The sequence below is a fragment of the Melopsittacus undulatus genome, chromosome W, assembly GCF_012275295.1.
Source record: "Melopsittacus undulatus isolate bMelUnd1 chromosome W, bMelUnd1.mat.Z, whole genome shotgun sequence".
Classification (NCBI taxonomy): Eukaryota; Metazoa; Chordata; class Aves; order Psittaciformes; family Psittaculidae; genus Melopsittacus; species Melopsittacus undulatus.
This window is the reverse complement of record NC_047558.1, coordinates 2,973,261-2,987,837: the sequence shown is the minus strand read 5'-3', so window position 1 is coordinate 2,987,837 and position 14,577 is coordinate 2,973,261. Positions and strand designations below refer to the sequence as shown.

Genomic DNA, 14,577 nt, shown 5'->3' with positions numbered 1-14,577 from the left:
CCAGCAAAATACAATGCTCATCTCTCCCCCCATGCATGGGTTTTCTGAAATGTTCTGAGATGCAGCTTTCAAGTACAACCAGCCACCAGAGGAAATTGCTCCAGTGTTAACCTTCGAGATAGGCTGAGTGACAAGTATGATTAATGAGAGCAAATAACAGCAAAAAAATGTATTTGCTGGGATTTAGTTTACCAAATAGGATGGTACAATATGACACAGGTCAGTGCTCCTGTGGGTGTCAGTCAGTGCAGCTCTATAGGGCTTAGCAGATTTGTAGCACGTAGCTTCACATGAGGCTTTGTGTTTCCCTTAAATTCTCCCCTTCCAGAAAACCATTCCTTTTTGAAAAAAAGAAAAAACAACCAAAGCCCCCTAGTTAGTGTCCAGGCAACTTCAAAAGATCAGAGCAGGATTTACCCTGGGATGTCAGAGAGATGGGGAGCTGAGTCCCACTCCAGTGCAACTCTACATCAACCAGGGCAGGAGCAGCTCTGTGGGTATCTTTGCAGGCACAGATCATAGCTAATGGTGAGGAGCAATAATTAGGGGTGGTCAGTATTGGTATGAGGAAAACGAACTTGCTTACAGAGACAAATGTGACTGCTGGCAATGTCAGGCTGCTAGGAAGAGACCCCCTCCTTCCAGCAAGGTAACAAATAAATTGGGCTGTGTGGATGCTGCAAGAGAAGTCACAAGTTTGCTTATTGAGCACAGCCTGTGTGATGATAAAAGTGACATGTGGGAGACAATTAAAAAACTGTGGTTATGCCCAGGTTAGTGAGGAAACAGATCCCCTTATGAACTGGATTTACACCATGTGTCTGGTGCAAAGGTAGACACAGCCCCGGGTTAGAAAGGAGCCACACTAACTTCCTGCTAAGTTTACAAGCTTCTTGTTCACATCTGCCTTTAGATTACTCTACCTTTAGATTACACTGCCTTACAAACCCCTACCCTGCCCTGGCCCTGCAGAACCCTTTTTTTTAGCCCATAATAAATGGGCTAAATAATTTACCATCCCAGGGCTTCCAAGCTTAGCTGTTTCCCCAAGCCAAGCCTAGCCCAGCCAGCTCCAATTCTCCGAGTGTATGTGGACAGATTAAGCATTCAGGAGTGACACCGAGCTGAACAATTCTGACTCCTGGTAACAAACAACCCAAAGACAATAAATTCTGGGCTGCATCAAAAGAAGCGTGACCAGCAGGTTGAAGGAGGTGATCCTGCCCCTCTGCTCTGCTCTCGTGAGACCCCACTTGGAGTACTGTGTGCAGTTCTGGTGTCCTCAACATAAAAAGGACATGGAGCTGTTGAAACAAGTCCAGAGGAGGGCCACGAGGATGATAAAGGGGCTGGAGCACCTCCCATATGAAGACAGGCTGAGAAAGTTGGGGCTGTTCAGCCCAAAGAAGAGAAGGCTGCATGGAGAACTCAGCAGCCTTCCAGTATTTGAAGGGGGCCTACAAGGATGCAGGAGAGGGACTCTTCATTAGGGATTGCAGCAATAGGACAAGGGGTAATGGGTTCAAACTTAAACAGGTGAAGTTCAGGTTAGATATAAGGAAAAAGTTCTTTACTGTGAGGGTGGTGAGGCACTGGAACAGGTTGCCTGGAGAAGCTGTGGCTGCCCCATCCCTGGTAGTGCTCAAGGCCAGGTTGGACGGGGTCCTTGCCCATGTCAGGGCTTGGAATTAGATGATCTTAAGGTCCTTTCCAATCCAAACCGTTCTATGATTCTATGAATCAGCTCGAGGTTAGGGTTTGTCCTGCTATGGAAAATGCAAGCTATTGGGAAGTGACAGCAGGACACATGGGAAAGCTTCAGGGATGGTCTGGGATGCTCATACCAGATAAGAACCAGCCTGAAGAAGACCAGCCCAACTCCCAGACAGCTTGTACTGAGGGAACAGAAGACAGAGAATCTGGGGAAATGGAGGAAGCAGCTCTGCACCATTCCATGGCTCTTTCCAGCAATCCCAGGGGCAGAGTGCTGCCAATTTTTACCTCCCAAGGCAGCTTAAATACCACCATGATAGTAATTAATAACAACCCTGCCAGATGGGAGCTGCAAGGCAGGGTTGGGGGGGCTGCTTGGTCTGGTTTGTTTTGCTTTAATTGCTGGCTTGAGTACAGAGGCAGAGCGTGGCAGGAAAAGCAGGAGCACCAGACTTGGGGGAGGTGGGAAGGGAAAAGTCAATCAGGCAGTATTTTTAAATCTACCTGCTGAGCCCGGGGGGGCGGGGCTGGAGATTTTAATGTCATTCCCAGCTTGAGATGCAGCCTGGAGAGTGAGAAAAGAAAGGAGAATCTTCTCTTCTTGAATCTTAATTGCTCGTTAAATCATCTAACAAATGCCTGAACTCCTGGATGCTCCTTAACAGAGGGCTTCATCCTTGGCAGGGGGGAGGAGTGTTTTTAAAAATACCTCACCTACTTTTTCTGGGTCTGTTAAACTGAGAGTTCAGTGGTTCACTCTGCAAAATAAAACTTAAGTCTGGAATATTTCTGTTGCCATTCAGCAGGAGCAATAAATTCCCTGTGAGCTGTTCCCTTGCTCCAGCCTGACTCCCAGCCTGCCCTGCAGACAGCTGCCTGCACCTCAGAAGGGCAACTCTCCCATCTCAAGGGACCTCCAGTGACTGCAGAAGAGCATGTACCAAAATAATCCTCTGCTCTATGACCTCAACCCTACTTCTGGCCCAAGCAGACCTGGTAACCACAGCCAGAGGTGCCTGTCCCTGGTCACTCCCATTCTGCCCTGTCATTGCTGTTTATCTATGTCTTGTGCTCAAACCCTCTCATGTTGGGTCTTAAATTATGGCACTGCCACAAGTCTCAGTAGTGGAGAAGGTGAGGCAGCTATTTCCCAGCACAGAAATGAGATGACCATGCTGTTCCCTCTGATTCTTTGCAGAAAACAACTTGCAGTCAAATCTGCAAAGCTCAGAAGCAGCCCACACCCTACCCGTAGCAGCTGGAGAGCTTCAAATGTGCTTTTCCATCACAGACAGATGGAAAGATCTGTGACTCATGCATATAAATCCCCTGAGTACTCAAAGTAACATAAGACCTCCTTCCTACCTGACTGAAGGCATGGATCCTTTTTGTGCACCACCTATGCACAAATAACAGGCCATGCCAGAGCACAGTCCCAAGTGGAATGGCCATTAGCAGGTTGTGTTTTATGTAGAGTCTATGAAAAGAGTAGAATATCAGATCCAGCAGAGCAGGCAAACTGTACTGTTGATTTATGAATATTCACTGTGCTCACGAAGCACTCTGGGGTAGAAACCAAGCTTTTGAAATTAACTGAACTCCTCAAGGTTCTTGACTTTGAGGTGCAAGTCATCAATACTATTTCTCAAAAATGATCAGAGTCTGTACAGAGGGCTGGGAGAATTTCTGGACACCAAAAGTTAAGTATTCTGCAAGAAAGACTTTATGTTCATAAAGTCTTCAAAGCATAGAGACTCTACCCCACTAAATTTTATAGGATGGTGTCTCCATACAGTACTGAGACTTCTTCAGCTCATAAAGATGTTCAGGGGACTTGAGGTTCTTTCTCTGAGTGCTTCTTCAGTCTCCAGTGCTAGCAACTTGGTGCCCTGTAACTTTTCAACAATTCCAATGTTCAATAAAGAGAGGCTGCAGAGGAGTTTTGCTCCTGGCCATGTAGGTCATGCCATACACCTCATTGTTCCACCCATGCAATTAGTCTATTGTAGTGCTCTTCAACACTGGTGCTCCTCCACTTCTAATCGTAACCATGACCTAAGAAATAATCTGCTTGATTTGCCCCATAACCATGTACCACCTTGTCCCCAGTGCTTGGACAGTATCCAGAGAGAGCAACCCATTCAGCAGCTGGGTTGTTCCCATCATAGCTGCTAAATCCGAGCATCAGCTAGGAGCATCAGCAGCACCTGGAAGGGTAGAGGAACAGGATAGAGGCTGTTTTAGCCAGGAAAGAGGTAAGAGCTGCTCCTACAGGCAATGCATGGGCTTCCCAGGAGCTGCACATCCAGATGCAAGTGCCTTTGTGCTCATGAGACAGGTTGCTGTGATGGAGAGGGGTGGTTTGTCTATGGGACAGTGACAGCAAAGCATGGGCACTGCCCACTCTCCCCTTTGCAAGTCTTATGCTTCTGGTCACTATTTGCTGATTTAGACCAAACACCCTGGAAGGAGAAGACTTACACTTGTATTTGTCCAAGAATGGGTTTGAACTCAGACAAGAGAAAAGGTAATAAAAAAAGGAGGTTGGCTTCACTGGTTTGCTGCAAGCACACATAAGGAATCATATAATGGTTTGAGTTAGAAGAGACCTTAAAGCTCATCTAGTTCCACCCCCCTGCCATGGGCAGTGACACCTTCCACCAGACCAGGTTGCTCCAAGCCCTGTTCGACCTGGCCTTGAACACTGCCAGGGATGGGGCAGCTACAGCTTTCCTGGGGAGCCTGTGCCAGTGCCTCACCACCCTCACATGGAAGAACTTCTTCCTAATGTCTAATCTCAATCTCCCCTCTGTCAGTTTAAAGCCATTCCCCTTTGTCCTGTCCCTACAGGCCCTTGTCAAAAGCCCCTCTTCAGGTTTCTTGTCAGCCCCTTTATTCACTGGAAGCTGCTCTAAGGTCTCCCTAGAGCCTTCTCTTCTCCAGGCTGAACAAATCAGAACAAATAAGAGCTCCTCTTTTCCCATTATTTACAGCAGAATAATTGAGCTTTTTTCAGCTGGTAGAAATATGAGACCACTCCAAAATTTTCAAAGCCATGAAAGAAAAATTCTGAAGATTAGCCAACACCCCTGGGGCTCCTGCAGTCTGGGGGGCATGAGAGATCCACTTACTGCAAAGCAAGAAGAGGGGGGCATGAATTTGGGTGTCCTGCTTCACAAACAAGTGAAGCATCAGTAGGGCTGAACTCAGCTGTTCCAAGGCTGTCTAACTACATGTTCCCATCCTAAATCTGAGACATAGAATCATAGACTAGTTAGGGTTGGAAAGGACCTTAAGATCATCTAATTCCAATCCCCCTGCCATGGGCAGGGACACCTCACACTAAACCATGTCACCCAAGGCTTCGTCCAACCTGGCCTTGAACACTGCCAGGGATGGAGCATTCACAACCTCCCTGGGCAACCCATTCCAGTACTTCACCACCCTAACAGTAAAGAATTTCTTCCTTATATCCAATCTAAACCTCTGCTGTTTAAGTTTTAACCTGTTACCCCCTTGTCCTGTCACTACAGTCCCTAATGAATAGTCTCTCACCAGCATCTCTATAGGCCCCCTTCAGATACTGGAAGGCTGCTATGAGGTCTCCATGCAGCCTTCTCTTCTCCAGGCTGAACAGCCCCAACTTTCTCAGCCTGTCTTCATATGGGAGGTGCTCCTATCCCCTGATCATCCTTGTGGCCCTCCTCTGGACTTGTTCCAACAGTTCCATGTCCTTTTTATGTTGAGGACACCAGAACTGCACACAGTACTTCAAGTGAGGTCTCACGAGAGCAGAGTAGAGGGGCAGGATCACCAAGATCACATCTTCTGGACCCATATTGTGTCAGGAAATGGCTGTTCTACCAAATCACATTTTTCTACCCAAAACAATTCCATCTGCATTGGCCAGATGGCCTGACCCTCACTGCCATACTCCTTAACCATGGGAGATTCCTCTCCCTCTGAGTCACAAAGCATGACAGCCAGCCAAGGTGTTCAGTGTTAACCCCTGTGACAGGGGCTCAGAGCAAAGAACAAGAATTCAGGAAAAGCAATAAACCAGCATCTGAAAAAATCATTTCTGGAGCCTTTCTGCTGTCCTTTCTGATACAGTCTCTACTTCAGCAAGGTCAAACCAAGCATCACTGCACAATATGTATCCCTTTGCTAACAATTTAAAATATCCTTGTACAGAGATGAATTTCTTTCTGTTCCCAAGAAGCTCCACGCATCCACAGTGCCAACTGGTTTGGCTGCTGAATAGAAGTATTTGTTGATGTGAGGTGTATTGCACAAATAACCTCTTTCCTTCTTTTGCCCCTTCTGCTGGATCATACAGCACCATCCTGCAAAATGCAGCCTCTTTACCCCTGATGGTTTTGTGCATTGTTTCTGAATTTTTTGTGTCCCATTTCTGCCTTAAGCATCTATGTGACCTCTCTTTTCCTTACTCTGCAGGCTGATGCCAAGATGGTCTGCGATGTTGTAAGTCGGATGGAGGACACAGAGCCCTTCTCTCCAGAGCTGCTGTCAGCTATGATGAGACTCTGGGCAGACTCTGGGATCCAAGAATGCTTCAATCGATCCCGAGAATATCAACTTAATGACTCGGCCCAATAGTGAGTATCCCTGTCCATAGAATTTGGCGTTAAGAAGCTGCATTTGGGATTGTTAAAGATGTAAATAAAGTTAATGATCTCATAGTAGTGGATCTGAACATGGTTCTGCTTACAGACTGGGATGTGTGCTGTGTCACAGGCTGCTGCAAGGCAGAAAGGATCAGGCAGGACATTCATGTCCCCTCTGGCCAGTCTGGGGTCAGGTCCATGACACCAAGGCCAGATTCCCAAACTACTTCCAAACAGCTCAAATTGGATATAGTGAGCAAAGGCAGACCAACTTGCTGATGTGGCTGGTGGCTTCTTCATTTGATAGAAGGGTGTGATCACCTGCTGTGTATAGCAGTACATCTCTTGGGTTTGCTTTTCTAATAGTCATACACTGTACTGGTAGGCAGCTGGACTATCACCAGGGGTAAGGGTCATCTTTACTTTTACAGTGGCATTATGTTATTCTCATAATACAGTCAGTGGCATCTCTGCCATTAGGGACCACATCTAGATTCTAAAGGTGATTGTCTGAATCCATGGCTTTGGTTCATTCTGTCATAAGGACAGGGCATCTGGCTCTGAAGAAACATTGAGTGCCTCCCCAATTTCATTTTAATTGGATGAATTATGATTTCTAATGGTAATTCATCCAATCTGTTTGCCTCCACCTAGGCAAGGAGGCTAAAGCTTTTCATCCCATAATTTCAATTTCATCACCCTGTACTGTGTCTTGGGCAGTAGTCAGTAAAATGTGGTTAAGTATAAGCATAACAAGCAAGCAGAGAGATCTTTTCCCCAGTTATATCCTTGGACCTTTTGATAGTCAGGGAAATAGAGGCTGCCTCAGTGGTGACAGGGGAGTTCTATGTCCATGCTTTTGGCTTTCACATTACCCCATGTCAACAAGTTCACCAGCTGACTCCTGAACTTTGGGAGTTGTGTGTTTTGATTGTCTAGCATCACTTTGTAGGGTTTCCCTGGACATCTATCAAAACATGAACCCAAGCACCAGCATGGTTGATGGTTTTGATCTGTGTGATGGGCCTGATCATCCCCAGTCTGCACCAGCTTCTCCCATCCAAGCTAGCAGGGCAGTTGGGGAGTGCAGGATTGTTTCTGCTCTTGCGGTGCTACAGCAGAAGGCAAATGATGACACTTGGCAATGACCAAAAACCAAATGGGAAACCATTGTTTGATTGGTGTCATAGCATGCCACCCAAACATTTCTCACAAGCAACTACATCTCAGTGCTGATCCTGACATTATGCTGCCTTTTAATCACTACTAGGTGGACATTCATATTTCATCTATATTTCATTGTAATAACAAAATCAGCCTTCTCTTGCCAGCAATTTTTTCCCCCACAAAAGAAAGGTTTGATGGCATAAACATACCTTTAGACATATAAATTATATAAAATGCCAGTCCTAATTGCATTACAACCTTGTGGAAAATTCTTCAATTATTTTAGAGCCAATTACATTGAGGAAAGTATTTTGACTTTCCTTCCATGTGAGACAGCAGTTGAAAACAATAAGCAGAGCCCTCCCAGTGTGACCAGCTGCTGGCAATTCATCAGCAAGAGCTCTGAAACCACAAGCAGTTTCTAGACATCAACTGAGGAGGCTCTATGCTGCAATTCACAGCAATATCAATGTGTGGTTGCAGCCCAGGTAAAGGAATTTTGGCATCTTTAACAAAAACTCCTTCATCTGGAGGAGGATGTAGGATCCTCCTTGCCAGAGGAGAGCTGTTCTGCCTCTCTTTTGCCATGCTGTGAGTTGTGCCATGGATGAACGCTTCTTTTCTCTGGGCTAGGTCAGATGGTGAAGCTGAAGATAACAAATTCCTTCACATTTGGGGACCTGCTGCCATTTAGGAGCCTCTGATGGTTTGGTGACCAGGAGCAGAGATGTTGTCACAGGGCAGAGCAATGTAATGTGTCCTGCTGCACCTCAAGGCTCTGGTGCTATCACACCAGATGGTGATGGGAGTGAGAGCTCAGTTGGCACTTATTCACACCCAGTGGACTCCAGTGTAAAGAGGCATATTTGTAATTTCAGTGCTTTGGGGGTTTTTTTCTTCTGCATGAGTGAAAGATTTGGGACATTTTTCTATGTCATTCCCCCCCTTCTCCCCCAGGAAAGGGCTTATCTTTATTGACACTGCTATGTGATTTAAAACACTAGTAACTACAAAATGTGTCTTCAATTTGGTCTGAGAAAACTAAATTCCAGACAAGAACTGAATCTGAAGTTCCCAAAAGTTTGATTACCTGGACTAGCACCACTCTTATTTCAGGCTTCTCTTGGTGTTAAGCAATAGGGACTGGTATTTTGCTGGCAGGAGGGAAATTTGATGCAGGAGTCTGAGATCATGCTCAGCATGTGTCACAAAGCCCAGAGGCACCAAGTGACCAAGTCCTGTCATGGCCAGCATAGGTGGGACCTTCATAAATGGTCCAGGCACTTCCCTTCACCCCAGAAACCACCCACTGACTGCTTTTCAGAACCCCCCTCCACTGCCTGGCACTTTCTAACTAATCACCACTTGGGCTTCCCTGAGTCAGTGCTGCTGTTGTCCCACATTGCTCTTCCAGTGCTTTACCTTGAGGTTTTATTAATAGCTTGAACAACAGGCCTTCTGTTACAGCCCCTGGGAGACCAAGTCACAGGCTAATCAACAGCCTGCCAGAGCTAGCAGCACAGTTCATACTAGTCTAGCACTAATTCCATGAAAAACAGATTTATTCACTTGTATTAGTCTAAACAAGAAGTGAGTAGTCTTTCTTATCAAAGATGGTCAGAAGTGCATTGCATTCTACTGTCCCATGCATGCCTGCCTAACAGCGTCAGGTTAAGGACAATAGAAAGGGCTTCTTCAAATACATAGCAAATAAAACTAACACAAGAGGCAATATAGGCCCACTGCTGAACGAGGTGGGTGCCTGGAGACAGAGGATATAAAGAAGGCAGAGGTCCTGAATGCCTTCTTTGCCTCTGTCTTTACTCCTGCAGACTCTCCCTGGGGGCCCCAGATTCCTATAGCCCCAGAAGGAGTCAGGACAAAGGAGGAGTTTGCTTTGGTAGATGAGGATTGGGTTAGGGATCAGCTATGCAATCTGGACATCTATAAATCAATGGGTCCAGATGGAATACACCAAAGGGTGCTGAGGGAGCTGGTGGAGGTCATAGCTAGGCCACTCTCCATCATCTTTGGTAAGTCGTGGGAAACAGAAGAGGTGCCTGAGGATTGGAGGATGGCAAATGTCATGCCAGTCTATAAGAAGGGCAAGAAGGAGGATCCGGGTAATTATAGACTGGTCAGCCTTACCTCCGTCCCTGGAAAGGTGATGGAACAACTTATTCTTGACTCCATCTCTAGACATATCAAGGATGAGGGGGTCATTAAGAAGAGCCAACATGGTTTTAACAAGGGGAAGTCATGTTTGACCAACCTTATAGCTTTCTATGAGGAAGTAACTAGGTGGAGGGATGATGGTAGAGTGGTAGATGTGGCATTTGAAACTGTCTCCCACAGCATCCTCATAGAGAAGCTAAGGAAGTGTGGGCTTGATGATGGTGAGGTGGATCAAGAACTGGTTGAAAGGAAGAAGGCAGAGGGTTGTGGTCAGTGGGGCAGAATCTAGCTGGAGGAGTGGACTAGTGGACTAGTGGAGTCCCTCAGGGGTCGGTGCTGGGACCAGTGCTGTTTAATATTTTCATCAACGACCTGGATGAGGGAACCGAGTGTACCCTCAGCAAGTTCGCTGATGACACTAAATTGGGAGAAGTGGCTGACACACCAGTAGGTTGTGTTGCCATTCAGTGAGACCAGGACAGGCTGGAGAGTTGGGCAGGGAGAAACTTGATGAAATTCAACAAGGGCAAGTGTAGAGTCTTGCATCTGGGGAAGAACAACCCCATGTACAGTTTGGGGGTTGACCTGCTGGAAAGTAGTGAAGGGGAAAGGGACCTGGGGGTCCTGGTGCATAGGAGGATGACCATGAGCCAGCAATGTTCCCTTGTGGCCAAGAAGGCCAATGGCATCCTAGGGTGCATTAGAAAGGCTGTGGTTAGTAGGTCAAGGAGATTCTTCTCCCCCACTGCCTTGGTGAGGTCGCATCTGGAGTATTGTGTCCAGATCTGGGCCCCTCAGTTCAAGAAGGACAGGGAATTGCTTGAAAGAGTGCAGCGCAGAGCCACAGAGATGATTAAGGGAGTGGAACACCTCCCTTATGAGGAGAGGCTGAGGGAGCTGGGTCTCTTTAGCTTGGAGGAGACTGAGGGGTGACCTCATCAGTGTTTACAAATATGTAAAGGGTGGGTGCTGCGGAATGGACACAGTCAGAGATCAATATGATCAGACAAAAAGCCATTTATTGCAAAGCATTATCTCCTTATATACTATTGCTTACACACACCTACAGAAATTTGGCATATGGATACTTGTTGTATCCATTGTATCCAATTTGGCATTGGATACTTGTCTTGAAGACCTTTAGTGACTAACATATAATTGGTTAAGCACAGGTGTGAGAACTTGACCTCAAAAGATTGCCAACAGTCCACAGTTCTCATAACTCAGTGAATTACAGCTTCTTCTTATCTTGCTTGCTTAAGCTTCCTCGGGCCTCTCATGGCCTTGCTGTATCTTTCAGTTATTCAGAGTTCATGGACCAAATATTCATTCTCTTGTGAGAACACTGTCTCCACAGGAGGGTGTCAGGATGATGGAGCTAGGCTTTTTTCAGTGATATCCAGTGGTAGGACAAGGGGCAATGGGTGTAGACTGGAGCATAGGAGGTTCCACGTTAACATCAGGAAGAACTTCTTTACTGTAAGAGCAACAGAGCACTGAAACAGGTTGCCCAGAGGAGTTGTGGAGTCTCCTACATTGGAGATATTCAAGGTCCGCCTGGACAAGTTCCTGTGTGATGTACTCTAGGTTTCCCTGCTCTTGCAGGGGGGTTGGACTAGATGATCTTTTGAGGTCCCTTCCAACCCTTGGGATTCTGTGATTCTGTTACTTCCCTGAACAGCTTTGCTTCTTTTAGGCTCTAAAGTCAGCCTCGCTTTAGCAAGGATTTCATAGCTACTGATAAGGAACAGTGGAAAGCAGGACTTTCACAAAGAAAAAACATGGCTATGGGGAGGTTCTGTAATGGGCGTCCTGTATCTTGGACAGCAAAAAGTAAAACCATAAGATCAGAAGAGAGTAGGATAGAGTAGTTGGTTTCATCTTTTTTGTTACTGCATTTTTTCCAGCATTTCATAAGGCAAATTTATGGATGGGTTGAGTTCCACATTCCTAATCTCTTGATTATGTTTTTATTCCTACTTCATCTCCTCTTCCTTTCTTGTCTACGTGCCTAGGAGCTTGTCATGGTTTAAGCCAGCCAGTAACTCAGAACCACACAGCCACTCCCTCACTCCCCCCCTTCTTCCTCCCCCCACACTCCCAGGGGGATGGGGAGGAGAATCGAAAGAATTTAAATCCCACAGGTTGAGACAAGAACAGTCCAATAACTAAGGTACCATACAGAACTACTATTACTACTGTCACCAATAATAATAATGATAAGGGAAATAACAAGGGGAGAGAATATAAAACTAAAAAGGGAATGGAAAAAAAAACAAAATAAACCCAAGTGATGCACAATACAATTGCTTATCACCCACCGACCAATACCTAACCCAATGCGAGCAGTGGTCGGGGCCTTCTGGGTAACTCCCCCCAGTTTAGATACCGAGCATGACATGCTGTGGTATGGAATACCCCTTTGGCTACTTTGGGTCAGGTGTCCTGTCTCTGCTTCTTCCTGGCTTCCCATGCCCCTCCTCACTGGCAGAGCATGAGAGACTGAAAAGTCCTTGACCAGAGTAAGCATTAATTAGCAACAACTAAAAACATTGGTGTGTTATCAGCACTGTTCTCAGACTAAAGTCCAAAACACAGCACTGCACCAGCTACTAAAAATGAAAAAAATAACTGTTACAGCCAAATCCAGGACAGAGCTAAATCTACTTCTGATCATCAAAGAGTCTGGGCACTGCTGATGTCTTTTTCTTCTCTAGCCAGTTTCTGTCTATGGAAGCATGTCTGTGAACTACATTTTTGCTTTCAAAATGAGCAAAATAAAGATTTCCAGCTGGTTTCCTTATTCTCCTACTTTTGTTCAGATTTGAAATTGTCTCTTCCTAGCCTCAAGTTCCTAACTAGCCTGGTTAGTGGAGCACAGTACATAAGGCAAGTTTGAGATGGATGGGGACCTGCTTTGAGTGGCCTCTAAACTTCAGGAAGGGGAGGAATGGAGCAGACACAGCAACCACACAAGCACTGGTTTTCCATGTGCATATCCAAACAGGCCCAGGCCCTGCAAGATATGTAGGCAGAGACAGTTTGCAAGTACACAGATATAAAAAAGCCAGAATCCATTTCAAGTTATCTCCTACTTCCAATTACACTGAAATATCATTTTATAATGCCAGGGCTGTGAAACTACCATGAAAATGTAAAATATTTTAAGCCTGCATTCAACCTATCCATCTTCACACATATCAGAGGTGTTAGGGCTGGGAAGCTTGTTGCCTGTGGCTCTCTATAGGGAGTGAAGGGAGGGAGAGATGCCTCTAGAGAGGGATACAAACCTTACTGCTGAAGAAAGAGAGATGCAATTGCATCTGCTGCTTTACTATAACTAACTGCAGCCCTGATGTCTCAAGTCTGTGCCAAATACCAAGCTCAAACTGGACAATGCCAAATATCAAGCCCTAACTTTGGCTGCTTCATCTTCCAGAACTCCTCTGTCAGTGCCTTGTAGAAAAGCAGCACCAAACTCAAAACAAAATACCACAGTGCCTTCCTTTTCACCGTCTTGTGTGGGACTTTTCAGATCTCTTTTTCTTGCAAAAGAATTGTCTTTGCATGATGGTCTCACCTTCCCTACTGATACTTATTGCATCCCACATGCCAACACATACTTTGCATTGAGAAAACAGTTAAGGAAGTAGAGCCAGATGCTGTTGTGATGTGGTGAACGGCTTCCAAAGTGAGCCCTGACAAGGCAGCATTGGAACAGGGTGCCTAGAGAGGCTGTAAAATCTCCATCCTTGAAAATACTCCATACTGAGCCACCTGAGCTAACTTACAAACTGAATTTAACTTTGAAGTTAGCCCTGCTTTGAACAGGGAGAATGTCCAGATGAACTCTAGAGGTCCAATCGAAATGGTCACTTCTGAGTTTGTCTTTGTTTTTTTTCACCTTCACTCTTTCTCTCATGACACTGTTTAAAAGAGAAAAAAGGTCTTCAGGGTTGGCTGAAGTCCCTGTTCCTAGCCATGCAGGACCATGCAGCTCTATGATAATAGACCACAAGACTTGCGGGACATGGTCTGTTTTAATGAGGTGCAATTGTTGTTGGCTCTCTCAGACTAAAGAAAGAAAAATGATAGGTCAAGGTTTTGCATTAATATTCCTGACAGGTACATAGATTCTATTTTCTTATCACACCTGCATTAGAATATGGTTTTTTGCATGACTGTCTTACTCATGCCTGTCACTTGCACTCCCTTGCATTTAACTGGAGGGAGTAGCAGCATAAATGGACCAATCCAATTAATTGGGATGACTTGCATTGTGCTGTTTATTGAACAACCCACCTTTGTGTTTCTGAGCCCAAGTGCCAATAAAGCAGAAAGGGAAAATGAATCAATAGATACATTTATAGATACATTTGTCTGAATTTTTTGTTTAATTTACCCCTGTAAGTAAGGGCAGAGTCCACTTCACAGTATCTTGAAGGTGGGTGTTAAGCAATTCTCACCTTCCCATGCCAACAAATAATGCCAGGAAAGCCTGAGGACTGATCTTCCTCACCAGAAAACTCACAAGCTAAATAACACAGCTCCATCATAAGATATTGCCACTTGTTATAATTCCCAACCCACTTGGTCCCGCTCAGACAACAGCACAGAAGAGAGCTCCACAACACCTGGTCTCCCCTGGGCCACACAGCTTAGTCCCAGAACCAAGCTATTCCCTTTACCCTTCCAAGCCACACATGCATGTTATCGGGGAAAGGGGGAACTGTCTCATAAACACATTTCCTGGCTGGAGCTCATGTAAACTCTAAAGAAAATGAAGGAGAAGGAAACACAGGTCCCTTGTGAACACCTGGTTTCTGAAGGAATATATCTTCTCTCGGTCTGTGTGAAGCTATCTGAGACACCATCTGTCCTGGTTTAAGCCCAG

General features: G+C 45.6%; 1 protein-coding gene across 3 annotated transcripts in view; it reads left to right on the top strand.

Moving 5' to 3' along the window:
• LOC101868333 (guanine nucleotide-binding protein G(o) subunit alpha) overlaps nt 1–14,577 on the top strand; it is a 181,562-nt gene that overhangs the window by 119,409 nt on the left and 47,576 nt on the right. For all 3 annotated transcript variants that reach the window (XM_034073326.1, XM_034073325.1, XM_034073327.1), the window contains exon 4: nt 6,172–6,332. In XM_034073326.1, coding sequence (XP_033929217.1) covers nt 6,172–6,332 — 161 coding nt within the window. The remainder of the gene's footprint in view (nt 1–6,171; nt 6,333–14,577) is intronic.